A 13775-nucleotide genomic window follows, 5' to 3' on the forward strand; every position below is an offset into this window, starting at 1 on the left:
CTTTCTTTCTTTCTTTCTTTCTTTCTTTCTTTCTTTCTTTCTTTCTTTTTAATGTTTATTTAATGTTTAGAGAGAGAGCAGGGGAGGGGCAGAGACAGAGGGAGAGGATCCCAAGCAGGCTCCCCGCTGTCTGCACAGAGCCCAACGGGGGCTCGAACCCACAAACTTCGAGATCATGACCTGAGCTGGAGTCGGATGCTCAACCCCTGAGCCCCCCCAGGCACCCCATCCTTTGCCCTTTCTATTGGCTGCTCTCCTGAGAGGAGGGGAAATGTGGGTGAGCTGGAATATTTGTTTATAAGAAGACACACGCTGCCACTGCGTCCTCCCCTGTGCCTGAGCTCCGTGACTCTTAGGACCCCGGGCCCCCTCGACGGCTCCTGTGTCTTCCGCTGCCTTGGGAAAGGTTTACAAGACAGACCTCTTTTGGCTTAGACTGGTCGGTGCTGTTGGGTTGGTTATATTTGCGGGAAAAGTTCTTGTCTTAGGCCAGCGCTTGAAGTTCTCTGTCCCCTTGTGAATAATAAGGTGAAGCAGTGTCTCCCAGAGTCCCTCTCCCTGGACCGGGCCATGGTCACTGCATCCAGAAGAGTCCTCTGTCCCCAAGCGGGACCTGTACCCCCCATCCCTGAAGGGAGGGGTGCCAGAGGCCCTGGTGGGGACAGTGCTGTGTGGCCAGAGACTGAGTGGACAGGGGAGGATGTTTGGTCCAGAGGCCTGGACCCTGGACAGCACGTGGGGGACGTTCGGACAGGCTCTGCCCCTCAGCCAGAGGCCGTCATCTGGGCCCAGGGGCCCGCGGACATGAGGTTCTGTGCTAATTGGCAGTGTGGGGCAGTCACGTCTCCGTGGCACGGTAATTGGACCCTGGGGTCCCCGCATCTGTGCATCAGGGGGAAGGCAGCCAACAGCCCCTTCGCCCTGGCACCTCCTTTATACCAGCAGTCACTCGGGGGCTGGCCAGGTGTCGCCAGGGGCTGCCCACTCAGGGTATCAGGGAGCAGGGTGGCCAGTGACACCTGCAGCTGCCCCAGTAGGTCCCCCCGACACCCTTCCTGTCAGCGAGCTGGCCGTCTGGGTGGCCTCTGGACCTGGTCCCTCAAGGGCGGGGGCTGGAGGGAGGCCGAGCCCCTCACCACCACCGGCCCCTGGCCCCTGAGCGGGCGGCGTGGGGACTTCCTCCCGCAGCGCCAAGGTGTGCCCACGCCTGCCTCATACCCACCCTGTGTCTCCAGCGCCCCCATCTCCCTCTGAGCTCAGAATCCGCCACCAAGGGCCACGTTCTGCTGTGTCCGCCGGCTGCTTTCCTGCCCCTCCTGCGGTGGTGCCCGCCTGCCCCTGCCTGCTCCAGGATCGGAGACACGCCCCAGGCCTGCCTGGTCAGCAGCCCCAAGTGGACGCCACACAGGTGATGCCAGCGCTCTGCCCTCCGGTGCCTCAGCCTGCCCTGCCTGTCCCCCTCTGTCCCCTTGGTCCTTGTAAGGAGCCGGTGGTCTGCTGAACGCATTTCAGAAGGGGCCACCTTTTCTGTGGGTGTCAACAAAACCAGGTCCCAGCAAAGCCAGAGCCGGGGGACCTGGCCGGTGGGAGAGGCAGGGTGGCAGCTGGGGCTCCTTCAGAGCCCCGCCTCCCCCCTGCCTTTGCCCCCAGTCGGGGTGCTGATGGGCCCCAGCTTCAGGGGAGGACTGCCCTGCCCACCTGCCTCCTGCCCCTCGCCTCCCCTGCTCAGTCTCCCCTGCACCGCCCCCACATCCGCCTCTCAGTCATCAGACCTCCGCTTACCCCGTCTCTGACGAGGCCAGAGGTGCACACGTTCGCTTTAAAATTGGGAAACTTGGGGGGCGCCTGGGTGGCGCAGTCGGTTAAGCGTCCGACTTCAGCCAGGTCACGATCTCGCGGTCCGTGAGTTCGAGCCCCGCGTCAGGCTCTGGGCTGACGGCTCGGAGCCTGGAGCCTGTTTCCGATTCTGTGTCTCCCTCTCTCTCTGCTCCTCCCCCGTTCATGCTCTGTCTCTCTCTGTCCCAAAAATAAAAAACGTTGAAAAAAAAAAAATTAAAATTGGGAAACTTGGGAGCTGCGAGAAGTGCGAAAGAAACACCGAGAGTCGCGTCCCTTAAATGCTCTGCCCGGCCAGGTGGGCTAAGGGTCAGGGGAGGTGATGCGGGACCGTTTCCCTGGCGCTGCCCCAGGCGTGCTGTGACCAGTGCACCTGAGCGGTGGCCTCGGGCGGGTCCAGCCCTAACCGGTAATGAGGGCTGAACACCCGTGCCAAGCTCGAATCCGGGACAAACTCCTAAACTAGCAGTTGGGCAGAGCCCCCAACCCCACTCATCAGGTCAGGGAGTGACTCCGCAGGTCTGGGATTCGGGGAGGGGTGTGGAGAGGGAGGGGGCACGTTCGCAGACTCGAAGCCCCCAGACCTCTGTCTGCTCCCTCTGCCCTGCGGACTCTTCCCCGAATGGCTCGTGCCTGGGGGCCCGAGCACGCGGCCCTGGCGCCCTCCCTGACCTGCCCCAGATCACCTTCCAGAATCACCTGCCAGAGGACCCTTGTTGAAGGGCTGGCGTTTAGATTCTTGCCCCGTTCAGTCCCATGCTGCCCCCCAGGCGCTCCAGACACGCCCACTGTGACCCCACGACAGCCACGCGGCTGGCACCCACCTCCTTCCAGACTGTGCCCCAGAGTCGCCTTCTCACCGCCCCGGCCGTGCCCACCCCGGCCCCTCTGCCCCCCTCCCCCTGCCTGCTCAGGAGTTACCTCGATGGTCAGCAAACGCAGAAGGTTTAGACTGCTTTCTCTCCCGATTTATCCGGGCTGCCTTGAAGCGGTGACGACCACATAGTAGGCGGTCGGGATCCAGGACGGATGAATAAAGGGCGAGCCTCTTCCTCACGCCCTGTGCCTCTCCCTGAGTCCGGGCACCACAGGCTCCTCGGGAGGCCCGCACAGGCCGGTCCACAGATGCCACAAATCCAGCACATCCAAAACCACACTCCCCATCTTCCTCTCTTTCCGAGAACGTGCTTTTCTGTCTACACCCAAAGCCTAAGGAAGGCAGATGCCTGGAAGCCACCCTGGAATGGCCCACTTCTGGGGCATCTAGCGGCAGTGCTGGGGGCTCGAGGGACGAGGTGGGCTCCCTAGGAGGAGGTGGCGTCTGGACCAGGTCCTTCCCGGGGACGGGACAGCAGGGCACTTGGTCGGCGAGCTGCTCTGGAGGCCGGGCAGTGACTCCCCAGGGCGTGCCTGAGGGTGTGGCATTGATGGGAAGGACGCCGGATGGATGTGGCGGGACGGGGCTCCACGTGCCCTTCTCTGCCATGCGGACCACGGACCGGTCAGCGGCGGGAAAGACCGCATGAAGTTGGAGGCAGTGGCAGTAATTCAGGTTGGGGACACGGAGCCTGGACGGGGGCAGGGAGTGGAGGAAGCCCGCAGTGTGGAGACGAGAGAACGGGTTCTGGGAACATTCAGGATGCGCAGGGGGTAGGACTCGTGCCCGCTTAGCTGACGGCAGGGAAGCGGGGGGAGCAGAAGCTCGGTTTCTGGCCTGGACAGCGGGGAGGACCGTGCTGCCATTTCCTGGGACAGAGAACCCAAGACGGATGTCAACGCCGTGGCCAGTGCAGGCGGCCTGTGGATGGCCGGACGCCCGGGTGGAGTCTGCAGACAGACAAGGGAGGACTGAGGGGCGCCAGTGACCCTTGAAGATGCGGGCTGGGTGTTTGCTCTGAGCGTGGACAGTGAGAACACAAGGCTGGGGCCACACTGCCAAGTGCGGAAGAAGGTGCAGGGAGTGAAACACGGAAACTAGCGACAGGTGGGTCCCTGGCATCTGCAGGACAGGTAGACCGGGGTGCATGGGGACAGGATCGAGGCGGCAGGTCGCTGGGGGGGGGGGGGGGGGGAGGCAGGAACCAGGCCGTGGCAGGAGGTGAGCATTTACGTAAAAGAGGAGACTTCTTTTTTCCTGTAAGACACAAAGTCCCAGCAGAGCCAACAGAAAGGAGAGAAGGGGCCCAAGAGGAGGGTTAGAGGTGAGCGCCTGGGGAGTGCCGGGAGCAGGATCGGGCATCCTTACCATCAATGCTGAACCCCTGCATCGGTAGCCGGGGAGCCGACAGGTGCCGCCCATGGAGGGAGGCAGGGGCTCCCGCGTGGGCCAGAGGGTCCTGCCCATTGTGGGCACACAGCGGTGCACAGCCATGTTGCCCCACATCTTCCAGAATTCTGTGCTTTTACAGTCCGATTTTCCTACACGGCTCTTCCCATCTGTTCGTATTTTCAGACGATTTTAAGAATCATTTTGTCCTGTTTTAAGAAAAGTAAGATTTGGTGAGATTTCAGTGATAATTGAGTGAAATTTTGAAATCAATTTGTCCTGGGTTTTCTAGCCACCTTACGTGCAACAGTGACAGTTTTGTCTGTTTCTTTACCCCCTTTGCGGAGCGGGCGGTGACATGTTGTTTACGCTGTGGCGGTTTTCACGAGGACCCGGCTGCCTCCGTGACTCTCGTCTGTGGCTGCCGGGATGGGGTAGGCTGTTGGCTGAGACGGGGATTATTAATCACACTAAACCAAATCACTCCTCTGGGGTGACAAATGTATAAACAATGGAATAGGTTTCCATCAAAGCTTTTCAGCATCGGCTGGGCTGTGGCTGTGATCACTGGAATAGATCTGCTGCTCGTGATCCCCCCTTGCAGCCCGGAAACAAATCACGATCAGGGTGTGGCATGTGCCTTTTTAATATATTGTTGGGCTCCAGTTGCTGGCAGTTCATTGGAATTTTGTAACTATACTAAACACAAAATTTAGATTGTGGACATCAGCTTTCCTTTTGTGCAGTGCTGGCTGGGTTTTCGTGGTATCAGGAAGCTTCGACTCCATACGACGGGTTGGGAAGCGCTTCCCCTGCCCGTGATGGTTTACAGAACACGGCAAAGCCCAGCCCCCCACAGAACTGGAGATTCGTGCAGGGAAGGAGCATCTTTGAAACCACTCCGGCAACTCCCAAAGTTCTATCGTGATGACGGTGAGTTCTCTGTTTCAGGTCTCTCGGAAGGTCACGTCTCTGCTCCAGACTCGGACCTTTACTGTTCCACAGCTGCTTTCAGGAGCCGGGAAGCTGCAGGGAGGAGGGGGGGGGGGTGCACCACACGGTGGTCACACGGCAGGGGCTTCAGAGACACGGCTGATCAGCCTTGTGGACTCTCTGTCTGCGGGGGGTCCTTCCTCTCATCATTAAAACGGTGCCTGTATTTTTCCCATTTATTAGACTAGCTGGGGTTTGTCTGTCCCTGTCCGCCACCCCGAGGCTGCCTCCGGGCCAGTTCTTGCCTCTATGGCTCAGTTCTATGCTTCTTCCTGATTAAAATAGCTTCTGTTCCCTTTTCTTTCCTCTGCTTGTCCTCAGATTGGCTTAATGCGTTTTCTGACTTTTTTCAGGTGACCGCTTATTTTTTCCCTTCTTTCCGACTAAAAAGTGAAAGCACTTGGAAGCACAAAGTCGCCCACGCGCAGAGCCTGGCCGCGTTGGACACGCGCAGTGTTGTCGGCATTCTTTTCTGCACAGGCTGTGACTGCGGCTCTGATCTCCTCGCTGCCGTAGGAGTCCCCTAGCGGGGTGCTCCCTTCTTTTCCACGCGCTTGGAGTCGCATTTAGTCTGACGTTAACTAATCTCAATTTTTGTCCCATCGCTTTTAAGAAATTGGGGAAACCATGATGTCTGCTTTGGAGATGTCGTGAATTTTTCATGTTATTTCGGATTGTTTTTTCCACATTCTCTGTGGGCAGTTCCCTTTTCCCAAGGCACTGAACCAATAGCTCTCAAATCAGCCTGTAGGTCACGTTATTCTGACGCTCAATCCTCACTCCCTCTTGCCGTCTTGCCGTGCGGGTTCTGTCGAGGTGTCGGCGGCATGTGCTGAGGCCTGCTGCCTCCCTCCTTCTGGCTACCTCATGCTGACTCTGTGTTGATGTCATACTGTGCGCTACAAGGGCCGTAAATAGGACCGACCATTCGAGGTCCTGAATGCTACCTGACCAGGTATTAATTCTGAAATCCTGTCTCCTCCTTGTTTGCTTCACATGCCTGAGCTACGCCTGTAACTTCAACCTTCCTGGGTGTTTCATTCTGCAGAGTACACATGCTGATTCCTTTCTCATACACGGAGAGTCCTCTCCTTTTGCCAAATTTTATTACGTTTACGTTTATTGTCACGACTGATGCATTTCTTTTCCTGTCACTGTCACACTTTATTTGTGCGCTCTCTTGGTTTTTCCTTTACTTCTCATTATAAACTCCAAGAATGAGGCACACCCGGGGCGCCTGGGTGGCTCAGTCGGTAGATCGTCCAACTTCGGCTCAGGTCATGATCTCACAGCTTGTGGGTTCGAGCCCCGCGTCGGGCTCTGTGCTGACAGCTTGGGGCCTGGATCCTGCTTCGGATTCCGTGTCTCCCTCTCTCTCTGCCCTTGCCCCGCTCATGCTCTGTCTCTCTCTCTCTCTCTCTATCTCTCAAAAATAAATAAACATAAATAATGAGACACACTCATTTGGTGTCCTGCTCTGAAAAACAAGGCAAATAACACAGTTTTTCCCCATTATAATCATTGCCTCTCTTGGGTTTTTCCCTGATGTGCGTCAACCCAGTTTCTGTCTCTTTTTTCCAAGGAACCGTGGTTATTATTCTGCTTTATATATCTTTTCAGTCCACAAGGACTGACATTCGCATTTGGTTCTGTAACCGTGTTGACCGCGGCTGCCGGGGGAAGTGCCGTGCTGTGTGTGTGTGTGTGTGTGTGTTGGCTCTCCTTCCCCACCCGTCTCTGTGTGCGCAGAGCTGTGGCAGGGGTCGCCACTCGCAGGTGGACAGCTGTGACACGTGAGCTGCATGTGGAGGAAGGGTGGGTCAGCCCCACGTTCAGAACTGGCTTGTGTGGAAAACGCCTCGTGCGATGGTCTGGACACAGCATTCTCGCCCGCACCCTCTGTCCCTCTGCCGGGTCGACCGGCTGTCCCAGGCATGTGTTCGGGTTTTTCCATTGTTTTCTGGGCTCCAGTGACTTGGGGAAAAGTAAAGCTAACCCTGCCGATCTTCCATTTTATAAAAGTTATTTTATTCTGTCTAGATGCCTTTAGGATTCTTTTTCCTTGAATTTCCAAAACCGGTCTCTCCTGCGACCTGGGGTGGCCGGCACCCCGCCCTGTTACAACCTCCCGCGCCCCCAGCCAGCCGCCACACTCGTGTGAGTCCTGCTCGTTTGCAGCGACGAGTCCCCCACGAGCCATACTGCTCGCTCTGTCCGGCCCTCCTAGTCAGAGAACCGGGGTCACGTTCCCGTCGTCGCCGTGTCCTCTGGGCTGTATCGCTCCCACACGCTCTGTAGGTAAGTCGACTTCATCAGTGCTTTCTCCCCTTCCACGTGCAGGGGTCTGGCGACATACTCCAGACGTCAGGCGCGTGGCCTTCTGTCCTCCCCAACTTCTACATCAGAGGGTTTCTCTATTTCTGCATTTTCGAAGAAAAGTCTCTGGGATTCGAGGACCAGGAGGAGAGGAGAGGGGAGCAGCTGTCTGGGGGGTCCCCACCTCTCCCTCGGCACTTTTGGCCGAGCTGCGTGGGCTGTCACTCCTATCCGTCCCGGGCTTCACGTCTCCATCCGCTCCCCTAAGGTTCGGGGACCCCCCCTTCGGGTCCCACAACCGTGCTTGTGGCCGGGCCACTGGTGAGCGAGGGGGCAGCTCCTGCCTGGGGAAGTGCGGTTGCCAGAGACCAGGATGGCTGGCAGAGGCAAACAGAGGGAATAGAGCCTCCATGCGGGGGGCAGGGGGGTGTGGGGTGATGGGCCCCACAGCAGGACCAGCCGGAGCTGAGGGCGGGCCGGGGGCACCCCAGACATCAGGAACGTGTGCGCGAGGCTGGGGGCTCTCTTTACACGGTGTCCCCCTGGGCTCCAATATGGTTTATATTTGGGTTTAACCAGTATATGGACGGGAGAACTGTTTTATTATATTTCATGAATTCAGCTCCTGTGCACGTTACTACCACCATTTATGAAGTGCTCACTGCAAGCCAGGCACTGACCTGGTATTTCCTATGCATTTTTCTCTAAAGATCTGTTAACTTCGTGTTCGTTATTTAGATTCTTAATAATGGACCTACTTATTCGTGTCCTGACAGATGCCATTCATGTACGGTTGACCTTTGAACAACACACGTTTGAATCGCATGGGTCCACTTATATGTGGATTTTTTTTCCCCATAAATACACTACAGTTCTGTAAATGTACCTTCTCTTCCTAATGATTTTCTTAATAGCATCTTTTCTCTAGCTGACTTTATCGTAAGAATACGGTATGTAATACATACAACATACAAAATACGTGTGCATCAACTGTTCGTGTTATTGGTAAGGCTCCCAGTCACCAGTGGTCGATCGTAGTTAGGTTTTTGGGGTGTCAGAAGTTCTAATGTGGATTTTCGACCGCACAGGCGTCAGCACCCCTCACCCCATGTTGTGCAAGGGTCAGCTGTATTTCCACGACGTGTCCAGGGTTTCTTTTCTGTGTTTTAATTACTCTATTATTTTGGGAGGACCGATGCTTTTGTTGTGATTCTGTGGTTTTTCACTCAACCTCCTTGTTTTCGCCACGATGCTGTGCGATCCCGGATTTGAGGGTTTTGCCACGTTAGAGGCACACGGCACCTTGTCTGATACGTTTCGCTCCCAGTGACCCGTTCAGTCTGTGGGTTTTCTGTATGGATGTAGAACTGTGGCTTAGGGAAATACCTACTTGCTGAATGTTTAATCCCGCCCGTAACGCTTTCTTTTTAAAGGAGAATTTGAGAATCCAAAAATAGGTAATAGATCACTGTTTTGAATAAATAATACGTTTACAGGAAACAAAATGAAAAAAGCAGCAAAAGTCGACGCTGTGTCCCTCCACCTCTGTGTCCCAGCCACCTGCTTCCCCCCTCCTGGGGCAGCGGGCACACCAGTCCCCCGTGTGACCGTCACACACGCTCCGCTCACATATGTGCCCTTACTTACACCAGGGGAGGCGCATTGTACACGCTGCTAAGAATATCTAGAAAATGTAACTGTGTATCTCGGAATCACTCCATACCTATGGAGAGACGTGTCCCTTCTTGTCAGTGACCACACAGTGTTCCAGCACAGATGTGACAAAGCTTATGTAGCCAGCATTTCTTCCTTAAAGGGCATCGTCTGCCTCTTCCTTCTGAAAAATATTTTTATTTTGTGATCTCGGTTCGTATAAACTATTAGGGTCTCGTGTCAGAAGGCAACTCCATCTTCGTTCTTGACAACTCCGGACTTCTGACCCAGGACCAGATGGCTTTGTTTTCTCTCTTGCTGCTCTCTGGGGGGAGGGGCTGCAGCCGAGGGGGCGGAGGACCCGGGCTTGCGTCCTGGTTCTGCCTCGGTGTCGGGTAAGCCCGTGAGCATTTCGATTTGGGTCTGACTTCATCTGAACCTGGAGATGTCAGCCTTGTTTTCCTAGGGCCCTGGTGACGATGGTGGGACGTGTTTCATGTTACAATACTTGGTTCGTGATGAGGGTGATGAGGGTGACGTGGTCCTTTGTCCCATCAAGGCCGGCTCTGGGGACCCACACGGGGGATGGGGAGAGCCGTGCAAGGGCAGCCACTAGACTTTTCTGGAAGCAGACTGCATGTAGGAGCCCTGTTTTCACCGCCTCCACCTCCTCCCGTCACACCTGTCAGGTGCTGGGAAGATACAGGCCCTTGAGAAGACTCTAGATTCCTCTACCCTTGCTGCCCCGGCCACTTTCTGCCATCTGCTTTCTTCCTTCCAGAGTTGGGTGGAAATCTTTCCCTTGCTGATATTCCCCTCCTGGTCTCTTTTGCTGTCTCGATGTTATGGGTTTTTATCTTTTTACTGCTTTGTCATACTTTTAGGGGTTTCGAGATGGCACAAAGATAGACATGTGACCGCTTTCCCTCTCATCCTGGGAGGTGCCTGCTGCTCCCTAAGACCCCCAGCCCCGTGGGTGTGCCTAGGTCTGGGGTCTGGCTAACCTGGGGCACCATATCCCACCATCCCATGAGCCCCGCTGGTGTCCCTTCTTCTTATAAAATCAACCCTGAAACCAGGCGGAAGGTTCAGTATCTACTGATTTAGGGAGAAGGTGCGAGATGACGAACAGCGGACCAGGCGACCGTGGCGCGACCCTGGCTGCAGAGAACTGTGGATCTCCTTACTGGGATTAGAGTCTTTGGAGAACTCCAGGTTGTAGGGAAACGACACCCTGTGGGACAGGGAGGACGACGTGGGCGGGCACTGCAGGGCCCCCTCCTTAGCATGACCGGCCCCAAGGACACTGGGAACCTCGTGATGGGAAAGGCTTCACGTGGGGACTGTTTCTGTTCCCCCAGCTGCTCGTGGAGCGCGGCATCCGCTCTTGGGGCTGAACCTCTCTTGCGGGGGGAGCTCTGCCTTCTCCCGAGTGGCCCCGAGGCCCCTCACCCTGGAACCACGGTGTTTTGCAGGCCTGGGCTCCCGGCACACGGGAATGAGGGGACAGAACAGCAGCACGGTCAGCGCGTTCGTCCTGCTGGGCTTCCCCACGGCCCCTGGGCTGCAGCCTGTGCTGTTCCTCCTCTTCCTGCTCACCTACCTCTTCGTCCTGGCGGAGAACCTGGCCGTCCTGCTCGCCGTCCGGAGCAGCTCCTCCCTGCACAGGCCCATGTACTACTTCCTGGGTGCCCTGTCCGCCCTGGAGATCTGCTACGTGTCTGCCATCGTCCCCAAGATGCTGGACGGTTTCCTCCTGCAGCGGAAGCGCATCTCCTTTGTCGGATGCATGACCCAGCTCTATTTCTTCAGCTCCTCGGTGTGCACCGAGTGCGTGCTCCTGGCCTCCATGGCCTACGACCGCCACGTGGCCATCTGCCACCCCCTGCGCTACCACGCCATCATGACCACGGGGCTCTGCGTCCGGCTGGTGGCCGTCTCCTTCGCGTGCGGCTTCTCCGTCTCCGTGATCAAGGTGTACTTTATCTCCAGCGCCACGTTCTGTGGCTCCAATGTCCTGAACCACTTCTTCTGTGACATCTCCCCCATCCTCAAACTGGCCTGCACAGACTTCTCGACCGCAGAGCTGGTGGACTTCGTCCTGGCCTTCGTCATCCTGGTGCTGCCGCTCGTGGCCACCGTGCTGTCGTACGGGCACATCGCCCTGGCCGTCCTGCGCATCCCCTCGGCCACTGGCCGCTGGAGGGCCTTCTCCACCTGTGCGTCCCACCTCACCGTGGTCACCATCTTCTATACGGCCTTGCTTTTCATGTACGTCCGGCCCCAGGCCATCGACTCCCGGAGCTCCAACAAGCTCGTCTCTGCTGTGTACACGGTCCTCACCCCAATAATCAACCCCTTGATCTACTGCCTGAGGAACAAAGAATTTAAGGCTGCCTTGAAAAAGGTCTTGGGCTAGGTCGATTTTCACAGTAGGACAATCAGATGTCCTAAAGTCTCATGCATAGTGATAACAAAATGCTATCTCATGTTGCACTTTATGCTTTCGACAGTCGATTTGCAAGTGAAATTTAGCAAACTACAGAACCGTGCACAAATCATAAAGCTTCACCTGCTTTCGTTTTCACGAAAGGACAGCAGGCGGTTTGGCATTTTTGAGCTTTTTATGAACGCAGTCATGAAGATGCCGGACGGTTCCTTTCATTCGCTAGGACGCTTGGGTGAATCCTTTGTGTTTTTGCATGTAGCAGTGACTCGTGTGGATCGCCTGTAATATCACCTTGCATAAACGTATCACAACACATCTATGCATTGACTGCGTGGACGGTGCTGTAGATGCTGTCTCTTACGGGCAGTGCCCCTGTGAGCATTCTGGGTCATTTCTTCTCGTTAATATACATTCAGCTGCGAGCTGTGTGCCTGGGCTGGACGGAGGTACGTGTAGGTGCCACACGTAGGTGCCACCTGTAGTTGGTGCAACGCGAGGCATGTGTTTGGGCAGGTTTAGTAGAAACCGCCAAACCGTTTTCCGTAGCGGGTACACCGATCTTCGCTCCCGTGAGCGGTGTGTGAGGGTCCCAGCCGCTCCGAGTCTCCTCCACCCTTGGTGTCCTAAGGATTTCTCAGAGCAGCCACTCTCCCGGGGTCATGCTGGGATCTCACTGTACTTCAGTCTGTAGTTCCCCAGTGACAAACGCAGTGTCCCCGTGAGGTTAGCGGTCGGCTGTCCTGGAGGTGCACCTGCCCAGGTGCCCCTCACCACGTCTTCCCCTAGCCGCGTATCTACTCGCTGCTTGTTTTCAACGTGCGGGCATTCTTCCATGCTCTGGGCACGTGCCTCCGTCGATGCATTTATTGCAAAAATGTCCTAGTTTCTGGGTTTCTGGGTTTGCCTTTTCCTTCTCTTACGGTGTCTTCCAGTAAGGAGGACCTGCTTTATTTTCACGTCCAGTTTGTCCGTTTGCTCCCTTTACAGTCAAGTTACTTCCCACTTAAGAAATGCTTGCCCGTTCCAAGCCATAAAGATATTCTCCTATTTAATTCTAGGAGCTTTATTGTGTAAATTTTCATGTTTAGATTTACAACCCACCTGAAGTGGATTTTAATTTATGGTATGTGATACCGGCTAAAGTTCCTGCTTTTCTATCTGGATATCAAATTGACTCAGCCACCAGCCATTAAAAAATTTTTTTTTAATGTTTATTTATTTTTGAGAGAGACAGAGACAGAACGTGAGTGGGTTAGGGGCAGAGAGAGGGAGACACAGAATCCGAAGCAGGCTCCAGGCTCCGAGCTGTCAGCACTCAGAGCCTGACGCGGGGCTTAAATCATGAACCGTGAGATCATGACCTGGGCCGAAGTTGGACACTCAACCGCCTGAGCCACCCAGGTGTCCGGCACTTGCCATTTATTGAGAAGACCACGTCTTCCCCTCTGTACTGTCACCCTTTCCATAAACCAAATTATCTATCATCTATCTATCTATCTATTATCTATTAATCATCTATTATCTATCATCTATCTATCATCTATTATCTATCATCTATCTTTCTATCAATCATCTATTATCTATCTATCTATCTATCTATCATCTATCTATCATCTATCTATCTATCATCTATCATCTATCTATTATCTATCACCTATCTATCTATCATCTATCTATATATCTATCTATTATTATATATCTATCCATCATCTATCTATCTATTGTCTATCTATCTATCTATCTATCTATCTATCTATCTATCATCTATTATCTATCATCTATCTATCATCTATTATCTATCATCTATCTATCTATCATCTATTATCTATCTATTAGCTATCTATCATCTATTATCTATCATCTATCTATCTATCTATCATCTATCATCTATCTATTATCTATCTATCTATCTATCAATCTATCTATCTATCATCTATCTATATATCTATTATCTATTATATATCTATCTATCATCTATCTATCTATCTATCTATCATCTATTATCTATCATCTATCTATCTATCATCTATTATCTATCATCTATCTATCTATCTATCTATCATCTATCTATCATCTATCTATCTATCATCTATCTCTATCTATCTATCTATCTATCTATCATCTATCATCTATTATCTATCTATCTATCTATCTATCTATCATCTATCTATATATCTATCTATTGTCTATTATCTACCTATTATCATCTATGTATTATCTATCATCTATCTTTCTATCAATCATCTATCTATTAGCTATCTA

The 13775-nt window shown here is 53.9% G+C and overlaps 1 protein-coding gene across 1 annotated transcript; it reads left to right on the top strand.

The window, feature by feature from the left end:
• Positions 1-10562: 10562 nt before the first annotated feature.
• LOC125911005 (olfactory receptor 6B2-like) lies at positions 10563-11483 on the top strand. Its single transcript, XM_049614555.1, has one exon. The coding sequence runs from the start codon at positions 10563-10565 to the stop codon at positions 11481-11483; it is 921 nt and encodes a 306-aa protein (XP_049470512.1).
• The last annotated feature ends 2292 nt before the right edge of the window (positions 11484-13775 follow it).

This window comes from Panthera uncia, assembly GCF_023721935.1.
Source record: "Panthera uncia isolate 11264 chromosome C1 unlocalized genomic scaffold, Puncia_PCG_1.0 HiC_scaffold_3, whole genome shotgun sequence".
Classification (NCBI taxonomy): Eukaryota; Metazoa; Chordata; class Mammalia; order Carnivora; family Felidae; genus Panthera; species Panthera uncia.